General features: G+C 35.6%; 2 protein-coding genes across 2 annotated transcripts in view; one reads left to right on the top strand and one right to left on the bottom strand.

The window, feature by feature from the left end:
• Positions 1-6,844, top strand: part of SKP2 (S-phase kinase associated protein 2) — a 60,489-nt gene extending 53,645 nt beyond the window's left edge. The window contains exon 11 of the transcript XR_003608236.2: positions 6,598-6,844. The gene's annotated coding sequence lies outside the window, so the exon portion shown is untranslated. The remainder of the gene's footprint in view (positions 1-6,597) is intronic.
• The window catches only part of NADK2 (NAD kinase 2, mitochondrial), a 39,973-nt gene that overhangs the window by 6,907 nt on the left and 8,457 nt on the right, over positions 1-24,609 (bottom strand). Inside the window, exons 2-8 of the mRNA XM_028097944.2 lie at positions 20,135-20,223; positions 19,149-19,237; positions 18,195-18,276; positions 11,506-11,589; positions 10,033-10,169; positions 8,575-8,653; positions 4,263-4,358 (exon numbers count right to left, since the gene is read on the bottom strand). Coding sequence (XP_027953745.2) covers positions 4,263-4,358; positions 8,575-8,653; positions 10,033-10,169; positions 11,506-11,589; positions 18,195-18,276; positions 19,149-19,237; positions 20,135-20,223 — 656 coding nt within the window. The remainder of the gene's footprint in view (positions 1-4,262; positions 4,359-8,574; positions 8,654-10,032; positions 10,170-11,505; positions 11,590-18,194; positions 18,277-19,148; positions 19,238-20,134; positions 20,224-24,609) is intronic.

The following is a 24,609-nucleotide window of genomic DNA, read 5'->3' as shown; positions in this document are numbered from 1 at the left end:
ATATCCTTTTATACTATTTAACATATTTTTAATGTGTAAATATCTCTTTAAATTATAAAACAGAAAAGATGAGAAATCTTTACTACTGTGTGATGCCTTGCTTAACCACTTAAGAACAAATGTTAATACAAACATGAATCACTTTTTTTTTTTAAAGGGATCACGCCTCTTTTTTTTTTTAAAGATTTTATTTATTTATTTGAGAGAGAGAATGAGAGATAGAGAGCACGAGAGGGAAGAGGGTCAGAGGGAGAAGCAGACTTCCTGCTCAGCAGGGAGCCCGATGTGGGACTTGATCCCCGGACTCCAGGATCATGACCTGAGCCGAAGGCAGTCGCTTAACGAACTGAGCCACCCAGGCGCCCCAAACATGAATCACTTCTAAAAGTAGCTCTGTCCTTGGGTCTACAAAGATGGTTATGGAAAGTTTTGTTTGTTTTTTCCCACTGATTTAGAATTCTGCTGCTGCCTCACAACTCTTCTCACATGGCCTCAGTAGGTAACTCAGTTACCCACAAACTCTCAACATAATTCAGTGACTCAACCTTTTTAAGGAGGGGAGAGTAATAGATACTCTTGCATACCCTTCTAACCCTATACCCTTCACATTTTGAGAAATGTGATAACATTTTGGGCAATGCAGATACACAAATTTTTATATTAAAAATTTGGGGTCATTCACAGACCACATGCCTATGCTAAAAAAATCTCAAATCTAGCCATTGCCTATTCTATTTTTCACCATTATCTACTCTCCAATTTCATATTGCAGCCACACCAAACCCATTCTTGCCTCTGTACCTTTGCTCATACTTACTATGTGGCATGAAGCAAAATAAGTGTCCTGACTCATTTTTTAGTATGAGGTTTGCAATACCTATCTCATTGGAATTACTGCCACAGACTACAAGCTCAGGCATCTGCAGCACCACCTGGCTCATGGCAAAAACTCAACTCAATACTGAATGAAAATATCAAATGAAAGAGATGTGCATGAGTTATATTCTAATTCTTCTGAATATTCACATTATTGGAAGAATTCAGAAGTCACTGAGATCGGTTACAGTAACTGTCTTGTCCAAAGTTATATATTTCCACATTTCATATTCAAAGCAAGGACTGAGAGGTCCCATAGGAAGACTTCTCTCTGTGCAAGAATTAAAAGAGTAAAACAAATAGGCTATTCTATTCCTTTCTTTCCAGTGATTCCTGAGGTCTACAGTTTAGAGTTAAGTCCGGAACTTAAATCCTGTCTTCACCACTTATTAGCCACATGGCTTTGGGAAACTCCTGAGACCTTTTAATAATACTCTATTAATAAAAATAAAATTACTTACTTCCAGAGTATTTTTGAAAATTTAAATAATATATGTAAGCTCAAGACAAAGAAAAATCTTAGAAATGGTAGTTTGATAAAGTTATTAACATATAGAAATGTATAGCTTTCCCTCAGCCCTTCTGGCCCCTAGGCTTCTCTTCTCTCCGCCCATTTTCTGAAGAGAAAAAGGACAAAAGATGAATGGGAAATGCAATCACAGCAAAAGAAGGATCAGTAATGGGAGGGAGTAAGGTAGGAGATGTTAGAAGCAAGCAAGCTACGTAGGGCTGAACAGAGAAGAGGCTGAGTGACCAAGGTGGCAGGGACAGAGACAGTTCTAGACCACAACATCGGAGACAACAGATTTCAACAAGCAACAAAGGAAAGATTGAAATCCTAATATAAGCCATACTTACTTATGTCCAACATCAACACAGGACTCAGCTATAAAGTGTGTGGCAGTGGAGGGCAGGACTACTTTACAAGCCTAATGGCTCTTATTCTTTATGCTCTTCTTAGTAGTAAAAGGTTGAAAACTAAAACTATCAAAATCACAGGCAGACACACCCCAATGCAAAAGTCAAAGCTGATTCACTGCCTTTAGCATAACCACTATTTCACTAAGATTAGCAAGTTTACCTTGATAATTCTTCAGTACAACCTGCTGACACATCTTCGAACTGTACGAACTCTGCATTTCAAAGCTGGCAGTCAAAAAGGCCTTGTTTTTGTAGTCAAGCACGCTCGTGCTTGTATCAGTTTCTGACACTAGTTGTGACCTCACGCTAATTATCCTTGCAAAGCCTTAATTTCTACCTTTATAAAACACGGCTATAACTACTTTCTTGCAGGATTTCTGTAAGAATCTGTTTCTGAATCTCAATACAGTTTTCAACAAGTAACACATCACAGTGAGCAGAAAAGATGTCATGATAAATTAAGGCAGTTAACTATAATGTTTTCATTTTATGAGAGGGTTACACAATTTTATAACAGATTAAATTTATTTTTTCAAACAATATTGTTAAAAGTCATTTTAGAAATTTGTTTTCACTGGCCCTCAGGGAAATGAGATCTTAGCCAATCTTGAAATAATACCTCTCATTTTTCTCCAAAGGTTCATTTATTTGACAAAGATGAGGCTTTAAAAAAAAAAAAAAATGTGAAGTTATGGAGTACTTATGAATCAATGTGATGTCTGAAAATTAACTCAAAATAACAGAAGACAAAAGGAGACAGTAGGGGAACAGAGGAAAAGATTGGGCATGTGTTGATAATTATTGAAACTGGCTAATGGGTATATGGCTATTGATACTTTTGTCTACTCTTGTATATAAAATTTTCCACAATAAAGTTTTAAAAAGTAATGCTGAAAAAGTATTACTCCATTTTAAACTATCCAAACTTAAAATCACAGTTTAATAAGTACTGTTTTCCACTCTATATGTAGTCATTTAAAAAAAATTGATTATGTATTAGGTAGTATGCTATACACACAAAAAATTGAGGGAGGGAAAAAAAAAAAAACCACACAAAACCATGAGTCACCACCCCAAATGCCTCAAGTTGCTTGAACCAGCCGGGTGTCAGCTAGTCAGAGAACTAATAATGTGGTAAGTGCTAGAACAGTGCTATGAGGAAAAAGTGCGATGCGAGGGTTGCACCAAAAGAGGGTTCATTGTGCTGATGAAAAGAACTAGATCCTAGTAAAGATTTCCTACACAGAATGACATCTGAAGATTGGATTTTCAGCCCGGGGATGGAAAGTGGAGAATGTTCAGGCATTCAATGCAGGAAGAAGTTGCACTGAGCAAAAACAAAAAGCCCAGAGAGAACACGTTGTGCTGAGCATTCCAAGTAGCCTGTAGTGTCCCCGGTGTGCTGGTGGGTGAGTGTAGGGCAGCAATAGGCTGGGAAGTTTCCTTAGATCCTATTTTAAAGGGTCTCACATACAGACTGAGTAATCTGAACACAGTCAGAAGTAAATTAAACTTTTACAGCACAGAAGGGATACAGCCAAATTTATCTACATTTTAGAAATATTACTCTTGGCAGTATGGATGACAGCCTTTAGAATAAAGGATGAGGCACAAAGAATATTCACTAAAAAGATGGAGGCCTGGACCAAAGAAATAGCAGGAGAAATTGAAAAAGAGGGGCAAGGACTTCAGAAGTGTGACTGACAGGATTCAGAGACTGGTATGTGTAAAGGGGAGAACAGGGAGACTCAAAAGAGCGAGCAAGGATTAGGGGAGTAAGGTTTTTTTCTCTAGAGCATGAACTTGGGGTAACAGTGATCCTATTAAGTAATACAGGGATCACAGGAATAAAAACCTGAAGATAATAAATTTAGTTTTCAATATGCTGAATTTGAAGGTCTATTAACACTCTCTCTAGTAGGTCATTTTAGGGTAGGAGTTTGTGCTCAGGAGACGAGAGCTATGGATGAAAGTCTGGGAGGCGTCTGCATGTATATGACTAAGCAGCAATTACCCAGAGAGAAGTGAGAGGGTAAGCAAGATACAGGAGCCCAAGTTATCTCCAGTTAGGCCTTTGCCGCACAAACCTCCAGGACATTTGCTGTTATTGTACTTGTTTTCATTTCTTTACTATTATTTAAAATATTTTTCATTAAAAAAACAAAAAAAAACAAAAAACCATACAGTCCCCCAAAACATTTCTCATTTTCTTTTTTTCTCTTTACAAACCTAGTGCAATAGGCTAAATAATGACCAAATCCAGGCTACAGCTCTAATCTACAAAGTCAAGGCAGGACTTCTGGACCCAACTGATGAGTAAAGCAGAAAGTGAGCCAACCAACATAACACCACCAGGCTACCTCTTGCATATCAGAGGCTTTAGATACACCGATGTGCAGCCTCGAGTAAATTACGTTACTTAAAATATTTCACAAAGTCAATAAGCAACATCCCAAGTTACTCACCAGGCCTTTGATCCTGTTCCAGTACACAAATTGAGCCCTGAACTCTTCTGTTTTTCCCATGGACCATCATCAACTGAAATCTCATAGTAGGAAGCCCTATGAATTGAGAATATAAAACTGGATTTGCTGAACTTATGGCTCACAGTAAATAAGACAAACATCGTTTCTTCAGAACTAACAAAATCTAAGTGGGCCAGCTTGACTTAGACATACCTGACTTAGTAGGCACGCACACCATGATGCTAATACCAATACTAAGTGAAAAGGTTAAAAAAAAAAAAATCTGCATAGCTCCATCCCTCTCTGATCCATATGGTCCTTTCTATCAATATTTTAACATTTCAAATAAGGGCTCCTGGTAAATTTTTACCTACCACAGCCTCTACTGTTTTTATGGAATCTAACACATACAGAGCCTTATTTCACAATTCAAAAAGAAAATACCATTCTTAGGTGAGTTTCATTCTTGGTAGCTAGTCCTTGATAGCTCCAAGTCTGTATCTAACCCTTCAAGTTGCCAACAGTTTCTGCTCAACTTGTTTAAGTTATATACTAATGTGCCTTTTGAACTGATAGTAAGCTAAGATCAAGTTCTAAAGAAAATTCTCAAACGGTATTGCATCAGTAGACAAAACTAGGAATAAAACTAGAATTGTAATTTCTTTAAAGATTTCTGTTTCTTAGAGTAGTTCATAAATATGAAATCAAATGGGTTTTCTGACACCAGCAAAAATGACACTGTTCTTCAACTGCGTGAACATATAAATTTGCAATTATTAAAAAAAAAAAACTCTTGAAACCTGTAAAAGCCTATTTTGTAAAACTGTATCTTAAATAATGGTGTCATTGATCAACACTGGGTTATTTTTGTCCAGCAAATAAAAAAGTTAAACTCTTAATATAGCTCTTCCAATAATGACAATTATTAGACATGCTTGCAAACACTAACACTCAATGGATAATTTATCTCTTAACCCTCAATTCTCCTGCCAAACTCAATCTGTAAAGGTTTTACATGGCACAACTCCTTTTCATGTTTTTTCTGAAGTCACCATTCTTCATAAAAGATAGCAGGCCTTATGTTCACACTGAATCTATTTCATAGCTTTGTTATGTCTTCCTAGAAAATTAGGAATTTTAGGTGTATTAGGAGCCTATTACATTCAGACAAGCCAGTCAACTCTATAGGAATGGCTGCTATTATGCTAGAATCACATAGAAACAAATGAGATTAGAGGTAAGTGGGGATAGAAGAGAAACAGGTGGAGAGGAAGAAAAGTACAGTCAGGTGAGGGGTGTTGAGCCCAAAACGATGAGCAAATTTAGTGTCATTCTCACATGCAGGTTTATCAAGATTAGTCAACTCAGAATTTTTGTTTCAGGGAAATTATTTTTTTAAGGCAGCAATAAAACTCACAGTCCCTTTAGAGTGGGTATACTTCTTCTTAAATTGTCCACTGCTACAGCCCAAGAATAAGACATTCTAGGTTAGAATAGAAAAGAAAAAAAAAATTGGGCTTTTAAAATGTTCTTAAATCTAAGAACATTATAAATGAGGCAGGAATAATATTGCTGCACTTCATATTTTCCAAGCAAAGCCCTTAAGTTTTCAGGGCATAGTGAAGCCTCAATACAGGACCTGGAATCAGAAATACTGGGTATACAATGACAGTTCTGATGCTAACTAATGATAGGACCATGGGCAAGTTATGTGAACTCTCCAAATTTCAACTTGTTCAATGATACATACAACTACCTTTCTCACAGGGTTGCTATGAGCGTGTAATGTAGTAATATACACAATATACATAAAGCCTGACACACAGCAGGCATCCAATAAGTATTCATTTCCTTTCTGCCTAAGGGTCTATGTCATAGATTCCTTAAAAATAAGTTCTAATACCTCCTATAGTGAAAACTTTCTCAATAGCATCAGAAGCTAACCCACTGCTGTCCTTATCTTAGTAAGGATATAAGGTGAGGCTCAACACAAAAAGAAGCAGCATCAGACATTATTTAGGAGATAAACCAACCAAATCACTGCTGCCACAGAAAAAAACATTCAATCTAAAATCTAGTGGGACTTCACTGAATTCCCAGAAGTCTGTCAATCGATCCCAGTTTTCCTCCTTTTATAAGTTATTTTTAGTAAGTACAAATTACAAAGCAACACTAGTAGAAGCTCTCGGAAGTTATAACCTTTAAAATACACAAACAATAACATAAGCCATTAAATGGCTTCTCTAGAATCGGCATAAACTCTCAAAACATTTCTACCTTTGTCATCTATTTTATTATTTTTTATTCAAGTTTAATTAACATACAGTGTTATTAGTTTCAGGTATACAAGACAGTAACCCAACCATTATGTACAGCCCTCAGCGCTTATCAAGATAAGTATACTCCTAATCCCCCCCATTCGCCCAACGCCCTGCCCCCTCCGGCAACCACCAATTTGTTCTCTGTATTTAAGTCTGCTTTTTTCTCTTTTTTCTATTTGTTTTGTTTCTTAAAATCCACAAATGAGTGAAATCACATGGTAATTGTCTTTGACTTATTTCACTTAGTATAATACCCTCTAGGTCTATCCATGTTGTTGCAAATGGCAAGATTTCATTTGTCTTCTAATGTAGACATTCTCCAATTTCATTTAAAGTTGTTGCTCTCTGCCTTATGTTTTTAGTAATCATGATTAGATTATACCACTAATTAGAATTACATTTCCTGCCTTCTCTGTCACCAAGTATCCATTATTCATTTCCATATTACTTCAAATGATATAGAGCAAAAGAAAACATTTTATGTGTATCATGAGTCTTATTACTATGTTAAAATAAATGTATTTACGCTTTATGTTCTTTAAAGAATATATTTTTATTTGATTCCTTCACAGAATTTTAAATACTTTTTAAAATTATGTATTTTACCACCCTCCAAAAAAAAATAAGATGCTACTTACTACCTTTATCTTATTTATCTTTACATCCCTAGTGACTTGCATATAGCACGTAGCAGGTACACAATACATTTTGCTGAATTTAAAATTACATTAATCAAAATTACAACTGAAAAAGATTGTTCAAGGCATTCTACTAAATCAGGCTTTGTTCTTTTCAGTACTATCTGAATTAGTCATTGGCTAAAACATGGGTATCTTTTTTAATTAAGACAAATATTTCTCATCATAATTAAACTTATGAAAAGACAGGTCAACAATCAGAATTTCAGAATATATGGAACTCTCAGTAAATAGGGAATCAACTACATGACCTCAAAGGGTCACACGGTTCTGACAGCAGCCACGTGGGACAGAGACTCATCTCTAATTTTCCACCCCTAATTTACTGACATCTACAAAAATGAGAAGGCACGTTCTAAATGGCAACCAAGAGTTTAATTAACTTTACATTATGGCAGTCATTTTATAACTGGTAACTAATATCACACGAAAGTTTTGAAAAAAAATTCTGCTGACCATTTAAGGCTAAATTATATTCGACACCCACAAAACAGATTTCATCAGTAGTAAAACCATACTATACTTTTATACTCCTACTGAAGAACTTCATTAACCTTAGTTTTTGCTAATAATGATTACAAATCTTTTTTTTTTTACAAATCTTAAAGGGTCAATACACTTGGCTTATGATGTTGCATAAGGGATACAATTACCACCAAGTAGTATTCCTGCCAAAAGTGTTTAGTCTGAATCTTATGCAGAGAAAAAAGAAAATCATACAAATCTAAAACAAGGGATATTCTGCAAACCAACTAACTTAGACTATTCAAAAATATTAGTATCAGGAATGACAAAACAGGGGTGGGACTAAGGAATGATTCTTAATTCTAAAGGGCCATGATGGCCAAATGCAATGCATAATCCTTAACTGGATCCTGGCTAAAAATAAGCAAACAAATCAGCCTTAAGTGACATTATTAAGATAATTAGTCAGGAAGTTTTAATACGGACTGTCTATAAAAGTTTTATAACCACTGCAAATGTAAGCCTAGTATATGATTCTCTTAAACATTTATAAAGCACCTATATGATAGATTGAAGACTCTAGTAATGGAACCTGAATAACTTTGTCTAACCTAGGGTTTTACAAACTTTTTCGCTCATGGAACCTTCTCTCCTCTTAACGTGTATTATAAATGTGTGAGAAGGTTTTGGAAATATTTCATTAAATAATTCATTTCTATCACTTATACCATATATTAATTATTCATAATTCTTAGGATGCAGAAATCAAATATCTAAAAAATACTAAAACATTAAATTCCAAACTCAAGAATACAGGTTTAAAAGTACCTGGATGATAGACTCTCCCCGATGAAGACTTCATTTAGTGCCCTCACTGGCAAAAGCTGGGGTCCTGAAGCCTCAGGTCCTGTAGTAATGAAAAGAAAAACAACTTGTTTAAATTTTAGAAATGTTAGGATTTAAATTTTATAAAATATTAAAATATTCATACTTTTGTTTCAATAGAATCCATACTTTAACATTAACATAGAAGTTAAAGTTCATATTTAGAGTGTTCATAATGAACCTCAAAATCACCTAACATATCTCCAAAGAAGCCTCTCTCTCTCACCAAAATAAACCTTAATTCTTCTTGAAACAATTTTTTAAGAGTGATGAAATATACTTATCCACCTCATAAGATTCTTGTTGTCACACTTAATTTCTGAGAGCTTCAGACGTGGAAATAATCAAGTACTTCCACAGGAGCCACTTTGGATTTCAGCAGCAAATTACACGCATGGCTCATATTGGAAACCAAATCGGTTATATATTAGAGATCACTGAATCTCTGAATACCAATCTATAGCTTTCTTATAAAGCCAATGAATTTCAGAGCTAAATCGTGAACATCTCCGGTGACAGCAGTAACTTCTTTTGGCTAGGGATAAAGTAAGATTTCCAACTAAAAATTTAAAATCTTTAAAATATGACACGAACACATAGTTTAAGAACAGCCCAACCTATAAAGCTATAAATCACCATGAAAAACTCTGAAAATAATGAGATAAGACAGAGACAAAGCAGATACGTAAAGGTAGCTTTTCCTGATAAGTTTAGCCAAGAAATGAAACACAGGAGGAAAAAAATCTTTTTATACAGTCCACAGATATTTAGTGTTTCTCTTGGGGTCTTCCTGTATCATGAAAGCCTTAAAATTACTGGGAAGATATGGCTAAATTACAGTCCACAAAACTGAGAATTCACCTTAACATTTGTTAAAAAAAAAAAAAAGCTGCATATCACCTTATACTAATATTCTCTTAGCAGCTTACAGAGAGATGTCTGGAACACAAATCTTAAGGCTGCAATGCAAAATTTCCCAACAAAAAGATTTTAACAATTGTAACTATGGTAGATATATTTAAATATGGCTATACAAATGTATAATTATTAAGAAATCTTCTATAGATTAGGTCATTTCTACTGCTTTCTCTTTTCTGACATTTCAAAGATTAAAGCCAAGAATCCTTCCTTAAATATCAACTATTCTCTTAGACATTTTATAATTCTTTCATAATCAAGTTTTCAAACCCATTCTAGAACACATTCCTTTTGGAAATATGCTTATTTCTATATCTAGTCATATTACATTTTACACCTGAAGTAGTTCACTGTATTTTCTTAAATGCGGTCAGTAGCACTAAAATCCCCAAATAATTGTAAATTATCACTTATATAAATTAGAAACCAAAGGAACAAGAAGTTAAATACTGCCCAAACACATCTAATTCCCAATCTACCTACTTTCATCATGAACTCTTTCAATGTTGAAGGCTCTACTATGTTGATTCAAACTTAGCTGCTGTTCGTGGAGGTCCACAGGAACAGGGTTTATGCCAGTCCCTTCAAGGTACAACCTGATTCGCTGCCTCCATAACCACCTTTGAAGAGTGAAGGAAAAGCAAATATGTTAAGATAAAGTAAACTTAGGATAAGGCATAATTATTTCACCAAATTAAAAAATTCATATTAAAAACCTAGTTGTTCCACAAACAAATTATACCAGAAACACCTAAAACCTACAAGTTCCTTCTCAAAGACAAAGTCAAAGATTTAGTTCTCTTTTCAGAAATAATAGAAATATCTAATGTATTTGTACAAAATCTCCCACATAACTTGAATCAAAGTCAAGTTCTGTATCAAGTATCCGTTAAATCTAAGATACTAAGATACAGTTGTGTTTTGCTCATACAAAAGTGTAACATGCAAAAACAAAACAAAAAACCAAAAACAAAAAACCACTGTGATAAAACAATATTGTGTTAAGGTGGTTAGACAAAACTCCCTCTCCTAGAGTTCTATAATGATTTTTGCAATAAAAAAAAAAAAAATCAATGACAAATTTTTTAACCTTTAAGATTACATCTAAAACTTAAATGACGTTTTTGATAAAAGGAAAAAAACTAGGTATAATTGATTTCAAAACCAAAACTGATGTATCCAAAAGCCAGTGGAACAGACTCTGCTAGATTAGTACATAAAAATATACTCCCACTTGATAGCTATAAACTGGACGTTTGTAGAGGTGCCAAACTTCTGAAACTAGAATCATTACTAATGATTCCAGAAATCAAGAAGATTTAATACAATTTCACAAAAAAACAAAGAGCTTTCTCAAACAATAAAAATCTAGTCCAAGTCAGGAAATAAAAAGTCATCCAACCCCATCTCAGCTCCTCCCTCCACTCTTCTCTTTTCAGGATAGCCTGACTACTGAACAAATTAAGTGAAAGAAATATGACAAAACATCCCCCTACTTAAGAAACAATATGTAAAATAAAAGATACCTGGAACCTCAGAATGGTGGAGTATATCCAACCCTCAGCCATTTGGATGGGAGAGGAGGATAAAAATATAAAATCTCAGAGAATTTGAACACTTACTTTTAGCCAATAGTTTTAACTAGCTTTCTACCAAACTGCTAAGAACATGTAACAACATTAAGAAAATAGAAACATGGCCTCTAGCTCACTGATGGAGAAAACCTCTCTACTTGCAGTTGGGTTACAGGCCAAGTGGCTTTTGTCAGGGTTTTTCTACACAGTTCCAGCTGGACTAGAAGAAAGGCAGAGGTGTGGATGACTCAGCTAATAACAGTAGCCATAAAGAGTAATACATAACTATACACTAAGCCAAATATTATCTAACTTGTTCTGTTCGATAGCATTCTTAATGGCACATAAAGATATTTATAAAACAACTGTAAGAAATTCCTACCTGAACTCACCACGATAGAACTTCTGTAAGGCTTCTGGGAAGGAATGTGTGTATCGAACAGGAAGACATAAATGACCCTCAGACCTTTAATAAGAGATTTGTAGTGTGTAAAGGGAAGAAAAAGGAAAAAAGAAAAAACTTAATTCAAAAGGTATCACTAAACTACAAAAACCAGACATGAAACTTTATAAATTTCTGTTCTATACTTCATTTTTTTTTTGCACCAAATTTTCTGTATTTTCAGTAAGACAAAAGACCAAATAGAAATAGTGGTTTTACATCCAGCTTCAATGCTATCATACACACTAATGAAGTTTCCACATCACAGTGAAACTAAAAATAACAGCACATTTGCCACCGATTGATTACCCTACAAAATTATCTAATGGTATAGTGGTGTTTCCACCCTACCTTTAAATTATTTAACTATAAACTGTGGGCAAGTCACTTTAGCATCAGCTTTCTCATCTCTAAAAGGGTGATAAAACCACTAAGTATCTCAAAAGGTTATTCTGAGGAATCACACTATATGTGGAAGTAAACCATAAATCCCTTTTAAATACCATTTATGATATCTAAGTCATAAAGAGAAATCATAAAGCTAATCCAATCCAATCCTTCATTTATTCAAAAAATATATAAGGGTGAACTTCCTTCAGGGAGTTAAGAGCTTGACATAGAAGACAATTTTTTTTTAAAAAATTGCAAATTACAAAGTGTTAACATTGCCTATAGTTGATATAGGAAGATGAGAGAACATAGCACCTAACACCTAAAGGTGTCCAGAAAGTTCAATCATCATCATTTACATGATGCTTTGATCTTGAAGGTTGAGAGGAGACTTGGCAAAACAAACTCTTAATAACTATACATTAACTTATAAGCGTGAAGAGCAGAAAAAAAGGCTTTTACAAAGCTGTGGTAGATCAATTTCTTTATCTGTGAGAATCAACACTGAAATTAAAACTAGGCCCTGCCTAAGTTTTTTAATTTTTATATTCACTGCAACACTTTTACACGATGCTAAGTATATAGAGGGTATCAACAGTCATTTGATAGAACAATACCTGCTAGGGTCAAATACAGGTCTCCAACACCCAAGAGAGAATAATTTCTCATGAGATTAGAGTCAGATCTCAGCCAGGGCTGTCAGCACCTGAAGGCTTAACTTGGCCTGGAGGATTCACTTTCAATGTGGCTCACTCACAGGCTGGCAAATTGGTGTGAGCTATTTGCAAGATGCCTCAATTCTTCCCCACGAAAGCCTCTCCACAGGGCTGCTTGATCCTCACATCATGCCGGCTGACTTACCCCAGAATGAGCAATCCAAGAGACTAATACAGAAGCTGTAATACCATTTATGACCTGGCCTTGGAATCCACACACTGTCATACCATATTCCACTGGTCACACAGGCCAGCCCTGATTGAATACAGAAGCAGGGAGAGAACCACATAAAGGTGTGAATGCTAGGCAGCTACCTTGGAGGCTAGCTACCACATGCCTTCTATCCCATTTTAATTATTAAGCATTCAAGTGTCATAATTATTTATTGGGCTCAATAAACTGAATGCAGAATACAGCCAAGACAAACCGAAGTTATATATTTAATTTAGATGAGTCCATGTAAGTGAACCATCTTAGAAGGGTATCCTCCAGCCCAAGTCAAGCCTTCAGGTGCCTGCAGCCCCTGCTTACTATAACCTCATGAGAGATCTCAAGCCAAACCACCCAGCCAAGCTCCTGAATTCCAGATACACACAAACCATGAGAAATAATAAGTGATTATTATTGTTTAAGCCCTTAAGTTCTGGTCTGATTTGTTAGGCAGCATTTGATAACTAACATAGAGGAGAGGAAATTTAAGTTGAACATTAACTTCTGGGCTTATTTAAGGCTTATGAGTCCCAGAGTACTTAAGAAAAAGAAGTCAAGCAACCTGAATTACCAAACAAGCTAGGAGGCTTAATACACTGTTGGCCTGGAGACACAAGAAGAAAAACCAAAGGACTTCTAAAGCCTACTCTTCTAGGTAGAAATTAGAGATGCAATACTGCCTGCTTACCAGTTTCAAAATTCCCACAAGTTTATAGGAGTATTAAGCCAGCTTTCTGAAAGAAAATGTATTTCAACAAACTATATAAAATGTGATCACTAAAGAATCTCTTAATGATATAAAATTATGCCACTAAGAAGTTCTAAAATATAAACACATCAACACTGAAAGCAATCAAAAAATAATTATTGAACGAGTGATCTCAATTACTTATACTCAAGTAATAGTTACTCATCTAGGTTGGGATCCTAGCCCTACTCCCTAAGATCATTTAATCACTCATTTCAAAGGTTGTTTATGGACTAGGTATAATACTGTAACAGTGACAGAGGAATTAAAATACAATCCTATAGTTTACAGCATTTTATACTTTATAGAAATTTATAGTCTAATGGAAGAGACAACAACCAAGCAGAAAATATGCTCTACAGAAAATTATAGTCAGAGCCCAGGAGAGGCACCAGTTTTCAATGAACAATTTACACAACTACACAACTGAGTAAGTGGTATAAGGGCACTCTAGGCAAAAGCATGTATAAGGGCATGAAAATGATATGCACCTTCTGGAGAACTCTTTCACATCCTACTGTTTTAAGTATCAACAAACCTCCTCACCAGAGGAAAAGCCTCCACCCATGGTGTTAGCAGATGCTCATACCTGACATTTGCACTTAAGGACAGCCATCAGAGTGGGTGGTGGAGGAATTAGGTGAAGGTGGTCAAAGGTAAAAACTTCCAATACTGGGTTGTAACAATTCAACATAAGGACTATAGTTAATACTTCTGTATATTTGAGTTATTAAGAGTAGATCCTAAGAGCTCTCATCACAAAAAAAAATAAAAAGCATTTTTTTTCATATCTATATGAGAGGATAAATGTTAACTAAGTTTACTGTGGTTATCATTTCACATTATGTGTAAGTTATTATGCAGTACACCTTAAATGTATGCAGTCTATATGTCAGTTATATCTCAACAAAACTGGGCAAAAAATGCAATTAAAAAAAAAAACAACAAAAAACAGCCTTAAGAAGAATCCTAGCTGTTCCTAGAGGGACTTCAGTAATTTTTTCTTAACTGAAGTGCCTACGAGTTAATGAGGATCAATAAAACTTAAAAAGCAAATAGGCAACAGATGGTGAAAGATCATACTATTATACTAAGGAATTGCCAATGTATTCTGAAGGTCATGGAAAAACCCTAAAAGATTTTAATTTAGAAGTAGATACGATCAGATTTGTACTTTGGAAAGAACATGAAGATAAAGTGTAACGGATGGGTTGGAACGAGCAAGACTGGAGACTATTACAGTAATTAAACAGCAAATTATAAAGGCCTATGTTCAGTAGCAGTGAGGACGGCAAGAGATGGACTCAAAGGTAAGAGATCCCACGAACTTAGCGCTAGAGCCATAGACCAATGTGATGAAGGGGGTGAGGGGCGGGTGGTCCAGCTTCAGCACAGATTACGATTCCATTCATCAAGTACAGTAGAGGAAGGGAAAGGAAACAGGTTCATTTGTAGACATGTTGCCTTTTTTTTTTTTTAAGTAGGCTCCATGCCCAACAGAGGACTTAAACTCATGATCCTGAGATTAAGAGTCCCATGCCCTAAGACTGAGCCAGTCAGACATGTTACATTTTTAATGCCACTGGATACTTAGGACAGTATGGCTAGAAGAGCATGAAGAGAAAAATAACAGGAGAAAAAGACACCAAATAGTCAGGGACCAGAAAATGCAGTGTCTTGTATGTCACTGTTCAGGTGACCAGCTGTCCCAGTTTGCCTGGGACTGACAATTTTCCCAGGACATGAAACTTTCAATGCTAAAACTAGGAAAGTCCCTGGCAAACCAGGGTGCATTGGTCCCCCTAGTCAGAGTAAAGAACTAGGTTTTATCCTGGGTTAGATGGGGAGCCACCATAAAATTCTGAGCAGTCACATAATGTTATCAAACTTTCATAAAATGATCACTCTGGCTGCAGTGGGAAGAGAATGTAAGTAAGGATAAGAGTGGAAGCAAGATCAATGTTGGCTGTAAATATTTTGGAGTCACCAGGATTTAAGTTCAACTACAGATATTAATATTAATTAATTAATACTGGAGACAGTATAAAATGTTAGAGAGAGAAAAGTTACAGAAAGATGGCCCAGAAGATAATATGTTATTTAAGCAGTGACTTAATATAACATCCTTCAAAAGAGACAAAGAAGTAGCACCAGGATAGGAAGAATGGGCTGGGGCGGGCGGGGGGCGGGGAGGGAATGTCGTAAATGGCAAAAAAGTACAGATGCAACCAAGGAACAAAAATTTCCCAGAAATCAAGTAAGACAAGGACTGAAATGTTCAGTAAGTTCAGTAACCAGGATGTTACTGGTAAGGCAAAAAGAATGTCAATGAACCGGTTGGAAGCAATCCAGAAAAGATGGCAAAGATGGCAAAACAGTAACTTAAGGAAGTGGAGATCCCAAGCTTAGGGGTAGAGACGAAGAAAAAGAGTAACAGCCAAGAGAGAGACACAGAGTAAAGGATTTATTAAATTTTCTTAAAAGAGGATAGTCCTGAACAAGTTTATAGCTTCAGAGGAAGCATGTTGGAGAGAGGGGAAGAAAGGGAACAAATAACAGAACAAAATTTTGTTTCAAAGCCAGGGAAAAGTTGAAAAGTCCAATGATTTCCATTTCCTTTATGAGGTAAGAGAAGGCAAATGCTGAAGGAGGAAGGGTAAGGAAAGCAAGGAGCATACAGAAGTTAAAATAACCTTGAAGTAGCTAGTGCAGAGAATAGGGAAGAGAGAAGAAGACCTGAGCCTGGGGCACCTGGGTGGCTCAGCTATTAAGTGTCTTCCTTCGGCTCAGGTCATGATCCCAGGGTCCTGGGCTTGAGCCCCATGGGAAGCCTGCTTCTCCCTCTCCCCCCTGCTTGTGTTCCCTCTCTCGCTGTGTCTCTCTCTGTCAAATAAATAAATAAAATCTTTAAAATAAATAAATAAAATCTTAAAAAAAAAAAAAAATGAAGACCTGAACCACACAGAAAGTTTTTTTTAACAACTCTGAGGATCTAGTTCTAAGTGCTAGAAATGACAAACTGGAAGTAAATTTGGGCCCAAACAAACCACCAAGCTTAAGTTTCTATTTTCTCCCCCCAGATGGCCTCAGCAGTGCTGATGAAGGAATAAAAAGGATGACAGACTGATGTAGGATTGAGCAGAAAGACAGTGGTACAAAATGTTTAAGAAATTTGTCAAGAGGGGCACCTGGGTGGCTCAGTTGGTTGGGCGACTGCCTTCGGCTCAGGTCATGATCCCGGAGTCCCGGGATCGAGTCCCGCATCGGGCTCCCTGCTCCTTGGGAGCCTGCTTCTCCCTCTGACCCTCTTCCCTCTCATGCTCTCTCTCATTCTCTCCCTCTCAAATGAATAAATAAAATCTTAAAAAAAAAAAAAATTTGTCAAGAGGGGCGCCTGGGTGGATCAGTTGGTTAAGCGTCCAATTCTTGATTTTGGCTCAGGGTTGTGAGATTGAGCCCCGCATGGGCTCTGCACTAGGCATGGAGCCTGTCTCTCCCTCTCCCCCCCCTCACATGTGCCCTCCCCCTCCAAAGGAGGGAGTGGAGGGGAGAGGAGAGGAGAGGAGGAGAGGGAGGGAGAGAGGGAGGAAGGAAGGAAAAAAAGGAAGAAAGGAAGGAAGGAAGGAAGGAAGAAAAAAGGAAAGAAAAAAAGAAAGAAAATTAAGTTTGTCAAGAATATGAAGGAAGTGAGGGAAAATTAAGAAAATAGAGGGGTTCAACACACTGAAAACCAAAGGGCAGATTTAGCAGGATTGAGGGAATAAAACTGCGGTTAAAGGTAGGAGGCTGTGGTCAAAGTGGAATTAAGATTTGAGAGATGGGGCAATTCTAGATGATCATAAAGTCCAGGTATGCTCATGGCCGCGGGTGGCTGGAAAAGAATGATGCTAAATGTCAGTGAAGCTGAGGAAAGAAAAAAAGAAGTGATGACAGGGTTTGGTCTCTTCATTAAGTCAATGAAGTCACCCAGAAAATCAGCAGAGGCATAGCCAGAAATGTAGATGAGAGACATAAGGAAGGACAGAAGACAGGGCATTAACTCATGCCTCTTCTGCAATACAAAAGGTCACCAATACCCAACTAGGTCAAGGGCTCAGGTCTATTCTGCCAAAAGGTACTACTCCCAGACTACCTAGGAAGTCTAATGCGAAGACTCATCAATCCTGTATCATAATTTTCTGCCACCAAAGGCAGCTAAAACACATATCTATTTCTCATGCCTGAGCTATACATGAAAGCTAGGTCCTTGAAAACCACCACATAAAAGAAAATTCTACTAAAAGTAGAAACGAATTGTACATGCCTGAATTTCATCTCTAAAATGTTTCTGGAACACGGTTCTAACATTCATGATAACCAGGAGCAATGATACTTCCACTTAAATACCATGCACCACAGTAAACACCCTGTAGCAATAGAGCACAGCAATGTGACTATGGTGGAGAAAATAAGGAGCTCCCCAAATTTAAGATTTATCAGAAATAGATATTATGCAAAACAAAGAATAACTGTATGTATAGCACACACATACAGACACAAACAAAAAGAACATGTTTTTCCTTACCGTTCTGGATCAGTGTTTACTCCAATAACTGGTTTAAGTCTATCTAAGACCTTACTTGCTGCCAGGAGCATCGTGCCATCACCTAAAGGACATACAACATAACCAGATTTGTTACAAAACTAGTTTTTAACATCATTTTGAACACAAGTCCTTTTGTTTTAACAATCACACTCCTACTCTGTCCTGCTGACCACCAGTCTATTCCACTTCCTTTCTACCCACTATCCCTAATCCAGGATTTCCCAACAGTGGCAAGACCGACATTTTAGGCCGGGTAATTCTTTGTTGGGGGGTGCCAGCGGGGGGCTGTCCCATGCATTACAGGATGTTTAGCAGTATCCATGACCTCTACCTGCTAGATGCCCATAGTAGCCCCCCAGTTGGGAACCACTGTTCTAATCCTATCATTCTACTAACCAAATCTCTTTCCTTCTGTCATAACATCAGTCCAAATTCATACATTTTAATGAGAATACATCCAAAAAAGTGTCCAGTGCAGATTTTTCTAACAAATGCTATCAATTTAAAGCTTTGACAACAATGTCCACTTACTTAATAATAAAGCTCAGGAAAGATAGCTGTAAGTATATTGGAGCCAGAGTGGGATGGAATTTATCTAATCTCACTGAACTCTTAAACAATTTCAATTTTTTTTTTGACTGGCATAACTAAACCAAAATACAGTTACAACTCATCCTTTGAATCATATTTGAAGCCAAATGCACACCTTAAATATACAAACAGAAATAGACACAGAACCTCACAATAACATCCTTCACTAAAAAAGTGAAATATTATATATAGCAGATATTTTAAATCTTATCCTAAAAATCCCAAAATGCATCTTGTGGTAGGATTCCGAAGTCTTCATTACAGCTAGACCACAGGGTATCTGGAAATGAGAGTAAAGAGCATTTCCATATTCCAACATCTTTACCTCTGTAAAACTATTACCTCCTGCAGCTATGACAGCGTCTGCCCATCGAACAATCTCTTCATCATATTCTCTCCTCTTTACTAGACGAACCTCAATTCCCTCATTCCTAAGATAAAAAAGTAAAAGTTATATAAAATGTCCACTAGTAACATGAAGGATGTTTTGAGAGGCAGGTTACTCCAATGATGTAAAATAACCAAACATGTTTTATAAACAAATTTATGTTTAGTTTTGCAAGGTTAACTTCATTTTCATTTATTTAATTACAATAGCCAATTTACTATGGTCAGGAAGTATATGAATAAACTGAAAGTTAATGACTATCCAAAATCTCTACGTGCTTCAAAAACATCTTGTTTTTGCCCCTGACAAATAACAGTATCAATAGATTAGAATTACATTTCATTTTCTCTATTCCTCTGATGCTAAAATTCACTAATACAAAAATGGTCAAGAAGTGTAACATCTCAGGAGACTTTTTCATTATAAAAGCAAACAGTCATTATTTTAAATCCAACAAATACTCATTCAGTGTCAGCCACTGAAACAGTGACTAAAATACTTTCTACTTTGCATGTTCTCACACTGATTCTCTTATATACATATAAACTTATTCACTGACTGCATTAATAGAATTAACTGAAGTTCCTATGATAATTTTTAGACATTCAAAGAATATTTTAATGAACACCCATAAAATCCAGTATTCAGTTTAATTAAATATTACACATACAGTTGAAGCCTAATGTATACAGAATTATCTCTGTAGAAAAGGCACTTCTCAGACCAAATATTAACTGAAAATCTGTGAAATTTTCAGAGTACAATAAAAATTTCCTTAGAAACACTGTAATATCAACTCCATTAACCAAGATAGAATTTTCTGAAAATGATTTTATAATGGCAAACTTTACTAAAAATCTCAGGATCACCTGCTAGTAAAAATAAAAACTGGAAGTCCTGAATACAAAAGCCCATCAAAGACCCAATCCCATTAACTTACCGTAAACTATCTAGAATATGCTCTACATTTTTGGTGTGAATATGATGTCGTTCAAGTAGTCCACTGTAGCTAGAGCCTTTCAATGCAAGCTGTATCAAGATAAAACAAATTCTGTCTCATTACATGACATATATTACACATTATAACATGTCTCTTTAAAAAAACCCTATAAAAATATAATGGGTTAAGGCACATTTTTATGACTACAAGTTTAAACTGAACTAGAAAGACTGATTTCAGAAAATCATAATTTGGTTTCAATACCAAATACAGCATGAAGTTTCCTGAATCATGTAATTAACATGATCTCAAAGTTTGCTTATTTTTCAGCTTGAGGGTTTTTTTAATGGATTTTTAACACATCGCATGGGGCTACTTGAAGACCAAAGACAAACTAGTATTTTAGAAAGCAGTTAGATGACCTTTGTTCCACTTGGATTTGCAGCTCTCTTCTGTTCAGATTTATGAACTCTATTTGGAATTTACCCCACGCAATCCAAACAAAGGCTGGGTTAGCTCCCTGAAATTGGATAACTTTTAGATATAAAGACATATAACCTTCAAGAATTATCTTTCCTGGTCCACTGGAGTGACATTTCTATAATGCCACTACTTTACCATTAATAATTCTCCTTTTAAAGTATATGTCTTCGAAATAATCCATAAAGTAAAATGCTGAGAGAGAAGTTCAGACATATCCTCAATGCATATCCGTTTAATCAACTAGGAAATTTGCCAGTAGAGTGAATGTGAGAATTAAAAAGCATGTTATTTCTTTCCTTCTCCAACTTCCCTTATACCCTGCCTCTTGTTGACACGTATCAGTTTTTCAAGTACCTGTCCAAAATACAATCTTAAACATATTCTTTTGTTTTAGATTATTACTGAATTATAAAGTAAAACCAAGTTTTAGATACCATCCTTAATATGTATTTTACATATTAAAAAATTTATAAAAATAACAAAACATGGAAGATACATATATAAAGAAAATTTAAAATATATATAATATTATTGTCCCAGGACAGTTTATGTTAATATTTTGATATCTACCTTTCTAGTCTTTTGTTTATGAATATAGGGTTAAGAGTTTTAAAATAGTTTTGTCCTCACTCTATAGTCTAAAGGGAAATGTGTGTTCCTCAAAAGGGGAGGTGAAGACACATTTGGCTATTTGATAATACATAGATGTTAACTCACAAAGATACACTAGATCAGATAATCTGTACAACACTTTGACATCTAGACATAAGCTTCATATTTAGACAGATCATACCAACATCAAAAATATTTTTTAAAGGAAAGCAGTGACCAAAGTCATAATTAGATAATCCTTCATTTAATTTAAAAAAGTCAACATACAACAGGTTTGAAAAACTATTTTAAGACTAGAATTTCTGAATATAAATGAACATAGCATTTACATTCAGATTATTATACTAGCATTAGCCAATTACAAATTAACTAAAACCTTACTAACCATCTCTCAGTAAATATGGATCACAATGCTCTTCATCTCTACTCTCTCCCTGGGGATCTCTAGCTTCAAGGCTTTCCGTGCGAGAGCTGTATGCAGAGGACTCCCAACTGCTGACCCTAGCCTCTCTTCAGGGCTCCAAATAAAATGTATCCACCAGTGTATCTGACATCTTTCTCTGGATATCTAACAGGAATCTCAAACTAAAATACTCAGTATCAAACTCCTGACTTTTCTAACAGATTAGTTACTGTGGTATATTATTCTGTTACAGTAATTACCTCTCATAAGCCCATTTCCAGAGTGAATATGTAGCTAGAAATTGAGCTCTAAAAAATTAAATTCATTCATTCAAATATTTGAGTGCCTACTACTGTATTAGTTTAAACATTAGTTGAGCTCAATCAAATGTATTTAATGGGGCACTGAAAACTGCCAAGGACAATGAGAACCAACTCAAATGTATAAGAAGTCTATTAGAATAGTTTCATCAAATGTACTGCTTCTAACCGGCTATAAATAAAACTTAAGGGTAGCTGGTCCTCAATTTCCTGCCCAGATTTTTATCTTATGTTCTAATTTTTGGTTTGGACAATATAGAACATGTACCCAGGAATACACGACATAAATCTTTATGTATGATAACTGTAAATTCTAGTCTAGTGGTTCAGAAGCTTTTGTGCTCACTTCCTGGCTCTCAGCAAACTGCAGAAAATTAAGATTACTCAGCAGTTGAGGGTTAGGAAACTGCTTTGAGATGGTGAAGGGGGTTTGAATTTGTGGAGAAAATAATTTTGGAGCACTAACAAAAAACTTCCAAGTTTTCCATGATTTTAATAAGTTTTGCTAGCAACACTAAAATTCCTAAATTTCCAAACCTAAATACAAAATTCACTTAGCATCAGAATACTTAATATATTGGGGCAGAAATGTCATTTCATAAATTCTATTCCCACTTAAATTGCTTCTTGTGAACTAATTCTCTTATAACTCATGTTCAATACATTTATTTAGAGAATACAAGTTCTTATATTAATTACTTTCTTTAAAGACCTAGATGGCTGGGCTAATAAGCTTCATTAACATGGACTGGCTAAACTAGGCAAATACAAGATAAGGCATTTTATAAAATCACTTAGTAAAAGCATCAATTAGAAAGTCTTAAATCACTATTCAACTGGCTGTACAGTTTTTAAAATTTTCTTTTATATTCAAAGACGTAAGAATTTCTAGCTATCCCTCTGAAAATAACAAGACCTCAAAAATTTAAAACCATACTTTAATCAAAAACACAAACACATTCGTCATGTCTTACAATGAAGAGGTTAGAGAAATTCCTGAAATTTAAAACACATTCTCAATTCTGCAATGCTACACCACCAGTATTAGCAACAAAGTTTTAACATTTTTCCCCAAAAAAATACCGTTGATGTGCATTAAAAAAAATGATTATTCACCAGAATACCTGGAAAATTATATATATATATATATTACAGAATATATATATTATACAGAAAGAAAGATTATTCACCAGAATACTTGGAAAAAGCAATGTGAATCTATAGTCTGACACATTTCAGTGAAAGAGCAAAAAAGAGTTTCATTCAAACAACAAGAGTTTCTCCTACAAAATTTACAAAAGCCAACATCACTTCTCCCCAGGTAGCTTCAAAGTTAAGATACAACAAAGCATGAAAGGAATAAGGGAGGATTCTGAACCAACAAAAATTTGCCTACCTTAAGGTTAGATGTGATAGTTAGGCTATTTCCTATATGATCCAACCACTTTTATTAAAATATCATAGATATTTTTACTTGACCAAAACTGAGTTTATTAGAAATACAAATTTTTAAGACTTGTTTTACTAGTCAGTTGAATGTTACTACTTTGCATTCTATGTACTAATTCACATGAAAGCTCAATAAAGGAAGGAAATAGGTCTTTTTAAATTTAACACATAACAAATGCACAAACTTTCTGAGACAATGACAATTTGGTACATAAACTCACGAGGCATAATTTAAGCACTCTTAAAAGCATACCCGCTTATCTAAATGGTACGAGTGTTAATTCAGAATTGCCTTAAAATGATTAGTAACACCTCGTCAACAGCTAGAAAGTAAACTATTCCACCTAGCATGATTAGGCCTGGTACACTGAAGCCTAAGTATTCCTTTAGCTATATTTGGCATTTATCCTGGATCATTTCAGTTTCACTCTCCCTTATCCCAGGTGCTTACCTCTACTTTCTCCATCATTCTCTTTCTATTTCTTGCATTCCTCTTTTTATTCTTTTTACCTACTCCTTCATATGTTGGGGTTGCTCAAGGTTCCATCTTTAACTTTATTATCTGTTCCCACTTCATTTTCCTTGAGTTACCTCCCCACTCTAGGGACTTGATCTCCCAAGTACGCCCCAGTAACTATGAAATATATACTGTCAGCTCATGCCATTCTCTTGAGCTATAAGCTCAAATTTTCAAAGGCCTACATTAAATCCCCCCACTGGTAGATCAAGTACCTCTCCCCAAAACCATCCAAATCCGATGACATATTCCTCCTTCAAATTTGCTCTTCTCATCTCAGTCCCATATATCAGTTAACAATACTTATATAATCAACAAAATAAACCCAGATGTCCCCTTTAATTCTTCCCTCACACTCAATCTCCATTGCCAGTCAGTGGCAAAGTACAATAAATATACCTGTAAACTGCTTCTCCAATCTGTCCTCCACATTCATGCTGCCACCGCTTGACTTCTGGACAACATCAACTCTTATCTGGTCTCATGCAATAGCCTGCTTCCAGGACTGCTAACTACTCCATTCAGTATTTATTTCCCATTTTGCCAACCTAACCACCACCACCAGAAGCCTGCTTTCATACTAGTCCCAGAATGCTAAAGTCTCAGAAAAATTGACCCTCCTCCACTCCACTCTTATGGGGAAAGACAGTAGGACTGACAGTTGTAATCTCCTGCTAAAAAAAGACTGAAA

The sequence above is a fragment of the Eumetopias jubatus genome, unplaced genomic scaffold, assembly GCF_037043125.1.
Source record: "Eumetopias jubatus isolate StellerSeaLion01/CBP00866 unplaced genomic scaffold, mEumJub1_p1.0 scaffold_5, whole genome shotgun sequence".
In the NCBI taxonomy this organism is placed as follows: Eukaryota; Metazoa; Chordata; class Mammalia; order Carnivora; family Otariidae; genus Eumetopias; species Eumetopias jubatus.
The sequence above is the reverse complement of the archived record's forward strand: the minus strand, read 5'-3'. Positions and strand labels throughout refer to the sequence as shown.